At 45.1% G+C, this 16,199-nt stretch overlaps 2 protein-coding genes across 3 annotated transcripts; one reads left to right on the top strand and one right to left on the bottom strand.

The window, feature by feature from the left end:
• Positions 1-936: 936 nt before the first annotated feature.
• Positions 937-3,113, bottom strand: LOC105693557 (protein CREG1). Its single transcript, XM_048656837.1, has 6 exons — positions 3,094-3,113; positions 2,717-3,025; positions 1,832-1,986; positions 1,631-1,750; positions 1,477-1,558; positions 937-1,368 (listed from the first exon to the last, which is right to left on the bottom strand). The coding sequence occupies exons 2-6, from the start codon at positions 3,003-3,005 to the stop codon at positions 1,163-1,165; spliced, it is 852 nt and encodes a 283-aa protein (XP_048512794.1). The 5' UTR covers positions 3,006-3,025; positions 3,094-3,113; the 3' UTR covers positions 937-1,162.
• Positions 3,114-5,038: 1,925 nt separating this feature from the next.
• LOC105693535 lies at positions 5,039-15,396 on the top strand. Of its 2 annotated transcripts, none has more exons than XM_048656825.1 (2): positions 5,039-5,675; positions 10,612-15,396. In XM_048656825.1, exon 2 carries the CDS (start codon positions 10,619-10,621, stop codon positions 15,269-15,271), a length of 4,653 nt encoding a protein of 1,550 aa, XP_048512782.1. In that variant the 5' UTR covers positions 5,039-5,675; positions 10,612-10,618; the 3' UTR covers positions 15,272-15,396. The 2 variants fall into 2 exon arrangements, with proteins under 2 accessions (XP_048512782.1, XP_048512783.1); XM_048656826.1 differs by lacking the exon at positions 5,039-5,675 and adding an exon at positions 9,809-10,381.
• The last annotated feature ends 803 nt before the right edge of the window (positions 15,397-16,199 follow it).

Raw genomic sequence — 16,199 nt, 5'->3', positions numbered from 1 at the left:
ACGAGAACGTCAGCCTGCTGTCTAGCGTGCTAAGTATAATAATATTGAAACATGAAATTGATATATAAATACGTAAATGAATATTGAATATATTAAATAACGATGTTCGTTTTAAATTGAACAGTTGCAGTGGATTTATTGGCTTTATAATATCTTTGAACGGCCAGAGTAGATGTATCGGCGATAGTTGGTGAATGCCTCGTAGAGTCTGTACCGGGATAATTGAAACGGTCCCCGCGCGCACGTGATAATCGTTGACAAATTTTAGTTTTAAAAGCGATTGATGTCACGGATATAAAAATGTCATTTTATCAACACGCTACTATAGGGGGAAAGCTTCAATTATTATACGATGATATGTAGCGTTATTATTTCAAGCCTATTCTACATTTTTTTTTCCAATTTTTTTCGTTTATTATTATTGCGATATATGATACAGAACTATTATATGATATATACATATAACAATAAAGCATATAAATATAAACTTCACTAGTCGAATTTGATTGACAAGCTTCAAGTAGTGTTCTGTATTGATCTGTAAATTTTTGGATGAATGAATATCCGGTAAATTGCGTGAAATTCAAACTTCGATATGTGTATTTTAAAATGATTAATTTACTCAGGAAGTCTTCGGGCAGTCCTTCTTAGCTCTGGACTCTGGGAACTATTGATTGATCGACAAACACGCGGCAGGAGGGGCAATGAAGTGTGGGAATTCATTCCAGGGTTCGTTGAAAAATCGTTTAATCGTATAATCATAGACGTATTTTTACATTTGGTATTGTAATCATGAAATGCCTACATTACTTCAGACTATTGCTTCGTGAAACGTGGAGTTTATCGCGGCGTAGACGATACAATCATCGACACGTTTTTCGTAAAAACGCTGAGAGAGGACATGGTGTTTTAAATAAATGAAAGTACCATTCTTCGTTCATCGAGTAAGTAAAGGTATAATTTTTAAACTTCATAAAGTTATACAACGTTTGTAAAAATATGTGTTTCATTATAATTTCGTACAAGAAATGACATCGTTATATGGATAATCTATTATTCAGCTTCCGGCGTTGATTTAAGTCGCTAGATTCTATTTAAATTTCGTTCCACAAATTCTATCTATTAGATGTGTCTAAAGAATATTAAAATTTCCGTTCAAAAATCACACCAAGACTGCCCGCGGCTTGGTTCTGATCGAGTTGGACCAGTCGTTGTTAGAATTACTGGCAATTTGATAATCTTCAGCAATATCTGCTGGTAGTGCTTTAGCCGCAAAATATTCTTCCGGGGTAATGTGTTTCGGTCCGCCGAAAGTATCGAGCAGATCGATTTGGATGGGCTTTATTTTTACGAAGAAAAATCGGTGATCTGTAATACAAAAATATTTGCTAGTGCGTGCATCCTATAATCTTGAGTGAGGGTATTTATTAATCGGGATGTAGCGATGACAAAAAAGAAAAAAAGTTGGTTTCTTACTCGCGGGCATAGTTTCCAGCCAAGGGTGTCGTCCGAACACTGCATTTCTGGCTACTTGAAATTCAGCGGTCGTATTTCTCACCTGGAACAAAAAAAATAGATCGTCAACATGCTCGAATGGCGGCGTTTTATTCGCAACGACATATCCGCTTACAAGTTGCATTATTCCCGTTAAGTAAACTCGCGGGCATCGAGGATCCATTGGATCGTACGACTTCCTGGCGCAATATCCGACCTCAGCCAAGGTCATCGATAGAGTAGCTCTAGGGTCTCTCTAGAAATTAGAATAGAAAAAAATAAATAAATAAATAAAACAAGTTCTTGAAGTAGCTCCGGCACGTGATTTTACACTCACGGCAAGATCCTGAGCCGTGTAATCGAGGGGGGTGATGTAAAGGTACGGCATACCGGTACCATTGTCAAGTGGTCCATCGCCGTAAGATACCACGTTCACAAAGGGAAAGGATGCGATATCAGGACTCGAGCTAATCGTGGCGATCGAGGTCCAATCTAAAAATAAAGTTATGAGTCTTTGATTCTGTAAGGTCCATTTTGCGTTGCGTTGCATAAAAACTTGTTCAGAAGTCCAGTATTTCTAGTGGAATGAATCAGAAGCTAACGTGCTCTCAGCATATCTCAATGAGCAGGGGGGCGAAATTTCGACTATATTGAAATTTCCGGCAAATAAATGGAGAAAAAAATTAGGTTCGAGCAATCAATGATAAATAAATAGCCCGGTCATTGCATTTTATCGCGAGATGACCGATCCACACTCAGAGGTCACCTAATTAATCGGTCGTTATCTCGTCTGTAAGGTCAAAGTTAATAAAGTGAATCGTCTGGATTCGTAAATTTCACAATGTACGTGATTTCAATTTTACTTTTCGATTGTGGGCGAAGCCAAATTTTTGTACCATTTGCATTTCCAAAGAATGCATTTGCACTGCCAGCCATCTTATTCGAACAAATGTCTTGCAGCTACTGATTTAGAACGCTATATTTATTATTGAATCAAAATATACCGAGGTATCTTATCTTGATTATTGTGACTAAGATATTATGGACACATCATTGTGAAGACTCGACATGAAAAGCGAGTGCATTTGAGTCCTCCATTTTTTCAAGATATCAATTCAACGTGCGTTACGAGATACACGATGACACGATGTGCTTTTTTAATTCATTACCAATTGGGATGATGAATGCGAAAGGTGCAATCGTTTATGCGTAATTTTCTCACTGTTTTGGTTGACGATGTAACGCGCCATTCGTGCGGCTTGATCGATAGGTGGTGGATCGTCCCTGGGCCATTCTTCTCCTGAATCATCTTCGTCTTGGTGGTGTTCAAGATCATTGTCAAAGTACCGGAAATATTTACGGGACTGGTGCTTCCTCGCGTGCTTCCACCGTTGAAATTCTTTGAATTGCTGCCATTCTTCAAAGTCATCGATATCCGCGCTATACTTCCCGGCTTCGATTTGAATCACCGCCAAAAGGAGCAAGAATAGGAACACCCGCCAACAACGCATATCGGACAATCTCTTTCTATCTTTATATTAAATAATAATTCAAATTAATTTTATCCTTGCGTGATATCAGCAGCAATTTTTTACGTACAGTAATGCTTATTGGTTTTTACCTAACACTGCTAATTTTCAACTCCTCCGGTTTCCTCGGTCGCGGATAGAAGAAAACTGATAGCGGTTTGTTTCGATGATTGTCGAGTGAATGAGCTTGTCGAATTGAACATAATCCACTCCGCTAATGTTCGGCTCAATTCGGTCTACAGAGATCGAGCCAAAGACCCAATAGGAGAACTACAGTATTTGAATTCCTGATCGTGCGATAAAAAAGCACGCAAATTCAATCGCACGAACGATTCGAACGGTGCAATTTTTCAGCCTCGTGATAAAAAAACTAATCTCACTTCTCAAAAATTATTATTTCTCTTCCATTTTTTGCCTGAAAAATTGATTGAAAATAGGCAAAATTAGATGCTGAAAGATTTTCCTAGCGCTATCTTGCAATAGGCAATAGAACTATCACAGTCCGACAAAACTCATTTCGAAATCACCTCGCGAACAAGTGGCTTCATTTTTTAGAGAAGCTACATTTTTTCATATACAGGGCACAAATTTGCCTAATTCTATGTACCTTCACTTAGCGTTGAATAACTGTCGTTGCGATAAAAAAAAAAATGATAATTGACATAATCTTTGACCGCTCTACACTTTATTGCGAATAATTTCGCAACAATGATGAGCACGTAGAATTATACACGATTATACCGGAATTATACTATGTCTTATCGTCGATAGTCGCTCATTTTTCAAAGGCTGCTATATCAATTTCACGTACAGAGAACGCGGTAATATGCATCATAGTATGCCGTATGGAGTCGCATAATTCCGCAGTTGATTATTTTAATTAGACAAGGATAATTGTAGATTCAACATTCCTCGGTACTCCCTGCAACTCGTAAAAGAAATACATTATCGTTTATTTATCAATTCAATGAAGTTTCCGACGAAATTTTCCCATGCAGGGAACATTGAACGAACGGCTAATTGCGGCCTGGTACCCAGAAGTTCCTAATGCCGATCGACAAGAGCATTTTTGATACGAAGATCGCTGTGATCCACTCTGTGTTATACGCACGCTGGCAGGCATCCGACTTCCAAGATGCACAGAGTCGATCTCGCGGCGCAGTAGCCTGGCGCTCTATCCTATCCTTGCTTAAACAGGTGCACGGGAATCTTGTTTGAATTCCGGGAAGAAAGATCGCCGCTCGTGGCCTGTCGCTTCACTCTCCTCGGACAGGCGTCCGCTTCTCCTCCTCGACTACCAGCTGACTTATATCACCAAGATGCGATCCTCAGCGACTGACAACGAGGAAGGAAATTAAAACCGAAGACTCGAACCACTAATCTCAATTTATCGGTGAAACCAGTGTGCCATTATTCCGCATATTCAGAGTGAAATTTAACGCGGAAGTCGGATGAGAAACGTCGAGTAAGGGCCGAATTTAAACCTTGCGATGTTCACCCAAAAATTCGTACTTGTTCGCAAAAATTTTCCCGAGGGATATGCGCACGTCGTTGGTGGATAGGGAAAAATTCGGTTTCGACTTATTCGTCGAATAGGATGTCCTCAATATTGAGCATTGTACAGCCGAACTGTGATTATTTCATCTTCCGGTCGTAAGAGACCCACCTTTAGAGAACAACGAACGAGTCGTGAGACTGAGTCACGACGTTTCGTCGAAAAAATGAGGATATGTATGTTTTCGGTTTGAGAAAGTGAGAATTCGTCGTACTCCATCCCCGTTTCACGTAGAGTGATTTGAGGTACATTTGCGGTCTTCGTTGAAGCGGAACTACCGGAAATTTCCCATCGTCGCTGTCGGAGGACTCTCGGCATCGTCAAAAGGAATAAGACATCGAATCTCGTCAGATATTGTCCGCAGCAACGAAGCTGACATCGTTTGCGCTCGTTTATTTTTCAGCACGGATGGTTACCGAAGATGAGCGTGATATCGATCCGTCGCCTCGTACGTACGTACCTAGGTATGCACCGGAGGTATTGGTCAACCCCAAAGTGTCTTGGGCGGTGCTCGTAATCGGTGAGCGTCAGGATCAAAAGCGGCGACGACGATGACGATTCGGCCGGCGTGGTGGCTTCGGTCAAATGTAGGTCATCGTCTAACTGTTCCACGTACCGTTCCCTCGAGGCCCAAGCGTTGAGCGTTCCTTCCCTAGCCGGTACCGCTTACAACGATCCGCAGGTTCGAAAGACTCGGACACTCGGCTGTCGTCGACTTCTGGAGACAGCGGGGGACCGATAAACTCACTCAGTCCTTCGGTAGGGCCTTCCACCAGCGGAATCCCCTCCGCACTTGACCAGAAGAAGAAATCCTGCGACGGTCTTCCTACTCAGTCGTTCAACTTCGCCGGTGGAGCGACGACTACGATCCTCGGGAGTTTCTTTTTTGCTTTCGCATCAAGCGAATCTGTATACAAAGTACTAGGCGTGAACAACCGGAAGTGAAGAGCGATCGGGTATAAAACGTAGAAAAGATAAAAAAAAAAATAATATTGAATCAAACAATCGATCCACATTCGACGAGGATGTCCTCCGGGTGAAGACGGCGGTTGTTATCTTCGCTCAGCAAAAATTATACTGCAACCTCGTGGACTTAGGTAAGTCCTCCCAATTTGAGGTTTTTTGATTCTAATCTGCAAGGCCCTTTGAGTAACCGCCCGAACGCGTAACTCTCAATTTGACTATATAAAGTTTTAGATAAAGCCAGAGAGAAACCGAAGTGGTTCTACGCGTGTCAGTTAGCGTTAATTTCTTCGCTCCGCAATTAGACCGTTAATTGATGATCTCCATAATTTAAGTAAAACAATAGCCAATTATAAAACGCAACACGTCGCCGCGAATCCTCGATTACTCAATACTTTTACCGTCTGCAAAAGGAGGCTTTTTGAAAAAATCATCACGATCGCATCGATTATTCATTTGAAACTATGGGCGTTCGTTCGTTCATCGCGAATGTCAAGGTCGTCATTAACCGCACCGTGAGACGAATCAAGGTCGCAACATGTGCCTCTGGCTTCCGATCGATCGCGGTACCCGAATGAAGATGCGCGTATCTCACGGTAGACGATTTATTATTCAACGCTACGGGGCATGAAAAGGTCCGAGCTCTACAAAACGAGGTATACGCAAGACGTAATTCCTAATTCACTCCGGGCAACTTCCTCTTCCGAGCCACCTTCACCCGGTCAAACGAGAAATTCAAGGTCCTGGCCCACTACCAATGTGCCCCGACATTCTAGATGGACCCGCGGCGCGTCGGGATTCTTTTTATCTTTTATTTCTTCTTCCTTCTCTATCCCATCTCGTGTTTATCTCTATCGTCTTCCCACCTCCTAATTATCATACACGCCTTTCCATCGGACGTGACCCATTTCGGGCGAGTTCAAGACTCCTCTACACCGAGGTTTTTAGTTTCAACTGACGAAACAGGGGCCAGGACTATCCGAGCGATTTTGATTTTTCCTTTTTCAGCATCAACCCGATTTCAGCTCGGAGAAAACTCTTGAATTATCCAGCAGTCTCCGTCCGGTCGATTATCATCTATCGGGTCTCTTTTTCCTCGAGATGCACCCGCGAAATTCGCGATCCTCTTCGAGCCGAACCTGATCGATATCCTCCGTTATTACGTACGAGTGCCGGTGAAACGTTGAAAACGAACGAGACGCTGTGGGTCCATTTATTCGAGGCCGGTTCGTACCTCGTTAGAATTTTTTCGAAGATTCGGTTGCAACGGCTCTCTGTGCCTTTGAAATGGGATCGTCGGCATGGAGTCTACGATTTGTTTGGAACTCAAACGATCGCGCGAAGTCATCGGTCCGAAATATTTCGATCAGTAGGGCAGTGTGACAAGAGCACAAAAGCCAGAAGGATTGTAAAAGCGATATGGTATGGAAAACCTCTTACAGTCCTCCGCGTAAAAGATGCGATACAAATGACCACCGAAGCGTGTCGGCCGTAACCTGGATGTTCATCGCTTCAATTGAATCGAATTAAATCGCGCAACAACTTCTGAACGCGTTACACCTGCGGTAATGGAAGCGGAATTTCCTATTCGATTGTGGACACAACGAATCGTTTCGAATCGATCTGAATTAGCGAAATCACCGTTAAACGCGCCAAAGATAATTCAGTCTACGATCCGGGGTCATTCGGTTTCCGAAAATGCTTCGTGCGCACCGAGACGCTCTCCTCGCCATTGTCATTCTCAGACGCAACACTTGTCTCTCGTTTTCCTCTTTTCATTCTTCTTCCCACCGTTGTTCCCCGTTTCGTGTCTGACCCCTTTTGCAACGGAGTCGCTCTCCAAAAAGTATCGAAAGATCCGACGAACGATATTAAAAATGGATTCGGGTCGTAAGACTTTTTGTTTGCTCTGGCACATTCGTCAGGTGAACTACCCCCACTTTTCGCGTCATCCCCAAATCTGTCCAACTTATATCACGCCGAGTGTATCCGGGTGTCTGTTTCGGATATGATTATGGATGGAAGGTGGGAAAAAATGATCGTGACATTCGAGTAAAAAAAAAAAAAAAAACCAGCTATGAAAATGCAGATGGTGGAAAGCAGTGTGTTTAGCCAGGTATACCGAACGAGGATATCTACGAAAAGTGGAATGATCGAAGAAAGGCGAATTAATTCCAATGAAACACGACGATCCCGACATAGCACACGCGTTTTTTATAAATGATTGCGAGTTAAATGACCGATGATGTCGACCTTCAACTTCTTTGCGGTAGTTTCCGGGGCTGGAGCTTGGAAATGAACCGACGTTCTGACATAGTCAGGAAAACAGTTAGAACAGATGTCAATGCCTTCGCTCGGGTATAGCGAAGATCGCAATCCAGGTATGTAACGTATACTCGAGTCAGTTTTGCCGTTGAAAAGTTGTTACGTTTAACGTGCCTTATCGTATCGGTCACAATCGGGGTCGAAAATGTGGTGAAACAGCGATGGCTTTCGCTTGGCGAACGATCTTTTCTCCTCTGATTCTGGTTCAGTTGTTCAGAAATGTAAAACAGTCAACCTGTCGGGTTGACTAACGAGCGCCGTTCGTCTGACGCGAGAGTATGCAACCTTTCACCCCGAACCGGATGAATAACGCGTTATAGAAACTTCGTCGAGATTTTTTAGAATTGAATAAAACCTCGCGAGGGAAACTTTTTGATACGGGTATGTATGTATAAATATTCGCGAGGCTCGCGGTCATCGCGGACGTCGGCGCCGTGGGCAACCCGTTGACCTGGTAAGATATCCTCTCGGAGCCGTGTAACCCGCACGTTTTCTCCGAGAAAATTCACTCGGTCGCGTTTCAACGGCAGATGAGAGACCCGTGAAATTTTATTCGTACGTCTCGTCGAGCCACCGTTCGCCTTGTGATTTTTATGACCGAGAACGATCACCGGTAAAACACTATCGACGACAAGATTGACAATGATCGGTTCAACGAACCGGCGAAGATCGCATCAATTTCCCACCGTCCTCTCGTTGGTCAAACGTCGATCGGTGGCACGCTTCGAAAGCGCAAGTAACGAAATAGTAATACCATGTAGGGAGGTCGGACTCGACTGCGTGTGCTTCAAACAAAACCTGGTAGAATGCGGACGTTTCTTTTACTCGCGTGCGGACGAACAAAGTGCGTTGATTAGGTGTGCACAGCGGCGCACAGCTGTAGGACACGAGGTGCACGTTGCTCCACAACTTTTACCTCGTTCCGAGTCGTTCGAATTTATCGATTCGTCATTCGTACGAAATGTAGCGATTTTAGTTTAGTAATTTTATGGCACGAAATCTGATCATTCGCTACATAATCATCATCGATTGAAACGCGGATTGAAGGAGGATCGTATTCGAGAGTCTGTCTTGGATTACGAGTTCGTTACCAGTATCGAGGAGGGAGATTAGTAGAGATTAATATTCGATCTGAATAGTGAGGTTGTCGGGTAGCAAAAACTGGTATAGTAATATTGCGTTACGGGCCAATGACCGCGGCTCGATAATAGTAATTAAGTTTTTTCCTTACTATCTTTAGAGCGAGGTAGTACTTTTTACGCACGTTTATTTTCAAATAACGGTTAACTCGAACGTCTCGCGATGGCATACATTTCTTACCGGGCTCGCCGCCCAGCTAATGAGTTTGAAGCGGACTATTTTGTATTTAAATTCGAATTTACATACTCCAACCGACGAAATACAAGGCGCTCTATAGTCAAGTGATCTTCAGACCTCCTCTGCACAACCGCCTCTCATCTTTTACAACCCGTATCAATTTTAGAATAAAGATTTCGAGATAATAAGATCCGCGGAATTCGATGCTCGACTCTCATTTGTGCCTGAAAAGTATCGGCAGATCTGAACGCTGGAATGACAATGATCAATTTGCTGGTAGAAATTACTCGATGATATGTCGCGATAAAATTTTCTAATTCTATTCAAAAGTGTCGTTTCAAGTTTCTCGGTACAAAAAATGATGAAGACGTTCGTCAGGATGTAGTCGGAACGAAAAGACTTTCGCAATAGTGGTATTGCAGGGTATCAGCTGAACCCAAGGGACACGTCCAAGTAACAGTTCACTGGTGTTCCAGGAAATGCACCGGATATAACAGAATTCCTTTCACCTCCGGCAGCCTCGTCTTCTTTTTTGCCTTCGCTTCGTACATGACTAACGTGAGATTTGTACACACTCAGCGATATTCGCTCGACATCCGCGTCTTCGATGATCATTTCGTAGGTGTGTTGGTGAGAATTTTTGATAAAGCGACTACGATAACGGATGCTTTCTGAATTCTGAGGAGCTGCGGGGTTCGCGTACTTTTATTTTCAGGACTAATGTGTAGCCGCATACACAAGACTTGAACGTGAAATGATCGGGCCTGCGGAGGCACGGTGACCTACTGAATAATCATGACGTAACATAAGTGAGGACCTAACGGTACCTCGTACAGCCTGCTTGCATTCGATCGCCCAATCGTCGTCCATAATTCTATAATAATTATCCCGTAGCGTTAGCTCCGATTATTTCTACCCATCATTACGTCGTTCGCTGTGCACCGAGGTTGAATTGTGCCGTGATTAAACCGGACGTGACATTCCACGTGACCGTATCTGCATACGGTTTGACTTACGATCGGGTCTTGTTTCAATTATTGCTTCCTGACCCCGAATTTCCGACCAATCGACGCCGCTCAGGTGCCCGTTAAACCATTTCGAATATAGGACGCTTCGGCCCACATTATCCGCGAATGTCATCCCAAAGACGTGGAGCCGACCTTGTATAGGTCGATGTGTGCCGGCATTGCGTGGCTCCGTACGTGCGCATGAAAACCCGCCTCCCACTATATTGATAATTTACCGTTGAATAACCGTAAAAAGTTATTTCATCTAAATATCGGTTACTCATACACACGTCCTGATAACCGTGTACACGCGATGTCGTGCGATAGGAATTTCACACCGTTCTCAGATGATTTTTATACGCCGCTCGAGAGTCGTGTTGTTTTTGCTCAAATTCGTCAAGACTTTCATTTTATCTTTCAGAATCGAGATGGCATCCCGAGTGAGCGTGTCTTGGAAACTGGTCCTCGCGGTAGCGCTCGTTCGTTATTCCGTCGCTGTGGATCCCGCGACGAACGGTCGTCCAGCCGACGACAAAGAAAAACTTCGTCCCGGCGATGGAGAGTCGATGGCGAGGATACGAGGTACCGACCTCGATCTTGGCCTCGACCTTGACGCCACATCCGAGGAGAGCGCACCCAGTGCGTCCGCCTTAATTTCCGAGGGACTTCAGTTCAGGATGCCCGGGCTATTCGCCTTCAACGGGGGCAAACCATTCTCTTTGGAAAAAGATCCGATAACTGGGAAAATCGATTTCGAAAAGGCTCCGCTGAAGAGCTTGAACTATACCAACGTGGGTAATTCGAACGCCACCGAGTACGACGAGTACGACGAAGAGTCCTACGTTACTGACGTACAGTCCGACGACATATACGACAAGAAGAACATAGACAGAAAGGACGGCAGCGTCGACGGGACGCGACCGAACGAGATAAATCCTTACTCTCCGAGTTTTCACGATTTTCTGAATCTTCCGGTTCACTACAGCTCCGGAAAGTACAGTAAGGAGAAGTATCCCCTCATCTCGAGCTCGTACGCTAACACGAAAGTCCAAAGCGGACTGAACAGCTACAACACTTACAACCACAGACCCTACGTCGATCCGGAGACTACGATCAGACCTCCGTTGTACTTCACCACCCACAAAACTTACCTACCGAAAACGACTACCGCTTCCCCCAGCACTCAACGACCCACGCCGACGTGGTCCACCTCTCCGTCGAGCACGACGTCCACGACGACGACAACGACCACGACCACCACCACGACTCAAAGACCGAGTACAACGGTACCGAGCACACAAAAAACGACGACCGCCACGTGGAAGCCGACAACTTATTCGCCGAAGTCATCGACTGCTTACTCCTCGATAAAACCTTCATTCACAACGGACAGATCTCAGGATGACGGTTCCGCAGGAATTTACGACGAGGGCTTCGAATCGTTCAAACCAATGCCGGATATCGGTTACGGCAAGAAACCTGTGAGTTCCAATTTTCCGGTATCCCAGAATTCACACGGAAGGCCGATAATTTCGGAGGAGTACGACGATGGCTACGAATACGACAGCTTCGAAGAGGGCAGTTTTGACGAGCATAACGAAAAAACACCGGCGTCTTATCCGACCTCCACCGTGACCCCGAGTACGACTTCGCGAACGATCTCCGTGACGTCGACCTCCGCCGAAATGGAAAACCAGTCGTCTCCTGAACAAGGAAAAGTCAAAGAACAACCTCTGCGAAAAGAAGGAGCGAATAACTCGTCGACGAATTTTGCCAAGCAGCCAAACATTGATCATTTTCACACCTCGTCCACCGGTCCACCGCCCACTTCGTTGCCACTGGGCGATAATCATCCGGAAAAACCGTTTCAATCCTACTCCGGTAATCCTTTGATGCAAAATCCGTTGGAAACCACAGGCGATAAGACTAACTATAGAAAACCTGAGTCTGGTAACAATCCTGTTAGATTCTTCGAGCATCCGATTTTGAATAACGTGAATCCTGATCTTTCTATGGACGTAGGTTCGAGACCGTACGACAACGGGAACAGACATAATGCGATAAGACCTCTGAACGTAAATCCCAATGGAATGCAACAGGTCGAAAGTACCAGCAGCGTGATAATACCACCTGGGCAAGACACGGTTTCATTCGTACTCGGTAATCAACAAAACGTGGACGGCGGTCACTTTGTGGGCAGTGCTATCAGAGAAAGTCCGTACGGCTCGAAGACCGAGGGATCCTTCCAGCCCATATACAACATACAGAACGGTGAACAACGTCCCACTCAGACGATCGTTGTGCCCAAGAAACCAGTATCGAGTGTACCGGTCGCTTTAGCTTCTGTCGCGGTCAATCCTAAGCCGATATTTGTCACGGGTACGGGACAGTCGAAACCGAGTCTCGTCAATAACGTTGAACAGCACACGTTCAATTTTAACTCTCAGAACAGACCGTATCCTCCGAAAATCAACGGAGTCGAGCCGCCGAGTCCGAGTTCGCCACCATCTTTTGCCAATGTATCACCCGGACCCTACCAAGAAACGCATCCCAACAATCCGTCCTCGACTTTAACCGGGTCCGCCATCCCGGTGAGATTGAACGTCGCTCACACGCAGAGCGGTCCCTCGGAAAATTCACTGAATTTGGGAGTTAGAACGTCCCTGACTGGGCCCAATCACAGCGGTAGCGCGGGTCTGAGACCCTTCCAAAGTGATGCCGGAAACGTCAAAAACGTCGCGGTAGAAGCCTCCTTGAATCTTGGGACGAGGCCGTCTTTGGAGGTGTCGTCCAACATCGACAGAACGCAAAACGAAGACGTTAACAACGCTGCGATCGGTAATCATAACGAGAATTCCCATCAACACGCGCAGAGCGGATACGTCGTTTTTCCGGGCAACAGTAATCAAGACAGACCGGTTGAAGAACACGTGATAGTCATCAACGAAGCTGACGGATCCGTACAAGAATTTTCGCCGACGATCAAGGGTACGCCGCCACTCGTCCGTCCCCAGGAACACGAAGAGAATTTGCCAAAACTGTCGGAAAATTTGACGCCGCCCGACAAGCCGATCGACAGACCGTTGGAAAGACCGTCGGGACCGTATCCCCCGAGACCTTTCGACGGACGTCCGAGACCGTACAATTATCCACCGAGGCCGGATTATCTCAGACCGCCCAGGCTTCCGCCTCATTCGAAACCCGGGCCCAACGATGGCAGTTTCAAGAGGCCTCCGCTCGACTCGAAATTGCCCAATATTTTACCGCAATTCAGGCCCAACGCGAAATCGTCCCACGGACATCACGGTTCCGAATTAATCGGCACGATACCTGCTCCCTATGGTCCTGGGAGGCAACCGATGCTGGGCAGAAGACCTCCACCGCCTTATTTACAGAGATTGAGTCCTCCACCACCACCACCGCCGCACGCTTTGAGATTAGTTTCCGAGGGTGATTCAGGATTTCGCGAATCCGTAGGAAAAGATGCCGCGAAATATCAAGGGTCTCATCTGCATGGTCCTCCGAGTACCGAAAATCAGCGATTTCGCGGCCCGGGGAACGAGGGTCAACAATTTTTCAACGTTTCCCCCGACAAGGAGCGATATCAGGACTCGGGGCCACCTCACAAACGATTTCGCATACCCCCAGGATCGCCGAGCGAAAGATACCAAGGCTTTCCTGGCGCGGAGGGCGACCGGTTTTCGGAACAAAAATTAAGGCGCAACGACGAAACGGAGTCAGACGAGGCTTCGGGGTTTGAAAAGTTCTCCGCCGAACCGCCGCAGATACCGTCGCGACCCTTGCTAAACAGACGGTCCAGTGCAGACTACAGGGAGGTCCCTCAAGTCGCCACTCTGCAGATGATACAACAACAAGGAGGACTCGATGAAAGTGTGATCAAGCCGAATTTACCACCACCGTTCAGAGTGAAATTCAGTAAAGACGACGATGTTCTCGACGACGGTGCGGATGGTTCCGTCGACGTAGTCGACAACAAAGAAGAAAAGCGACCGGTCTATGTGGTGTATCCTGTGAATTCCGCCGTCAACATCAAGGACGATGTTCAAAACGACGACGAAAGCGTTGTCGTTGGTACCAGAGGACCGCATCGTCCCTTACCCCCCGATACCCTATCATCCGTGGAAGATGACGAAGAAAATGGTGAAGTAGTTCTGCCTCTTTTGAGAGACAGACCCCTACTGCGACCTCAAAGTAGACCCTATTCCAATACGCCGATAAAATCCGATTTTCCCTATCCTCTGGAAAGGCCCGATCCCTCGTTGTTGATAACGCGTGAAAAACCATTGCTCGTACCTAGCGATAAAATCGACGAAGAACGAGACGATGAAGTGCAAGAGGATAACGAAGATGAAGATGCAACGAAACACGATGACACGAGTATCAATCTTATACCGTATCTGCAGGACTATATGCCGTTCCCAATGAGGAAAACTGAGACTCCAGCTCTGGCTGCTAAGCCGTCGAAATCCGAAAGCCCTTGGCCCCTCGGAGAATCGGATTCGCGAATAATTTCAAAGCCAAGCTCGTCGGACAGCGAATCTTCGGTGTATAACAGGGCTCCGATATCCGTCACATTGAAAACCATGCCACTGACGACCGTTACGCCGATCGCGTACGCTTATACTCCGACCGACGACACCCCGGAATATCCGAAACTAGGAATCAGACCGTCCGAGTTGATTGAAATAATGCCAAGTCAGCCGAAACAGGATAAAAATGATCAAAATCCCGTACTACCATCGCAGCAGCCGTCGAGTTCATCGAGTTCTGCACCTTCGCCGCAAAATTTCATGGCCCCTTTTATGGCCAGTGTGAGTGCGGAAACTCCTTCCAGCAACGGTTGGAACGTCGTAGCCAAACCTGACACAGCCAACGACCGTTCAGACGATTCAAAGGATCAGGAGCAAGAAACGCAAACTGAACAAAGCGAATTTGATATAGAAAACTTCAAACCTCAACTTTTCGGGGGATTTAAACCGATCTACGAATTCCCAGTGGAAAGCGAATCCGCGTCAACGGTTACCGAAATCCCTGATCCCGCGAAGGATAACGAAAATTAAGGATGGGGTTGTAGTCTAGGGCCGAGTAATCTCCATGGCAAATGCATGATCGTGAACTGAAATTTTTTTTTTCGATCGGAGTACGAGTTTCAGTCAGATCGTTAGGCTTATTTTTTACGAAAAGACTCAGTAAAACAAAACGGTATTTTTCCTCTTTGCATTTTTGAGCTATGGTGGCATTGAAAATACGTCATTGCGCTAGCAAAAATCAAGAATGCAAGTTTGAATAATACCAATCGGTGGTTGGGAAGGTCTTACAGATCTTCAGGGAAAAGTTATCAACTTTAACGAGATATCGAACTATTTATGTAGAATTAGTACGTAGCCCTTCTGAATCTGTTTTACTTTCAGCTGCAGCTTCGAATCGAATCGTGCCTGCTATATTTATTGGAGTCGCTGATTGTAGAATTTTATTCCACATATAAGTGCAGAGGATCGCAGCATGAGCACTGAATATGAGATGATAATCAATGTCTGCATTTCCGCTATCAAACGCACTTATTATAGGTATATTCGTACGTTCGATTAACTATTTATCAAGTATTTATATATTGACTTGAATTAATGTTTATGAATTTATCTATTCACCTGATAGAAATTTAGAAAACATTTCACACGCTGGTAGAGATTAAACTTTAATTTGAAACGAGAAAAAATAATAAGATTAATAATGTTGATGATAGTAATGATAATGATAATAATAATTATGATAATGATGATGGAGAATCGGTAGCGACTCATGAATAAATAGCGAATATAAAATCGAAGCGTTGTTTCGGTATACCGACGAATAAAATTGAGAATTATACGTTGAGTATTAAATTATAACGACTTTATCATTATACTAGCGTTTAACGATACTTATCATAATATAAGCTAGGATTATTTTTGTAAATCGACTGAACCTATGTACCACATGTATTAAACT

Source organism: Athalia rosae, chromosome 6 (assembly GCF_917208135.1).
Source record: "Athalia rosae chromosome 6, iyAthRosa1.1, whole genome shotgun sequence".
Classification (NCBI taxonomy): domain Eukaryota; kingdom Metazoa; phylum Arthropoda; class Insecta; order Hymenoptera; family Athaliidae; genus Athalia; species Athalia rosae.
This window is presented reverse-complemented; position numbering and strand designations above follow the sequence as displayed.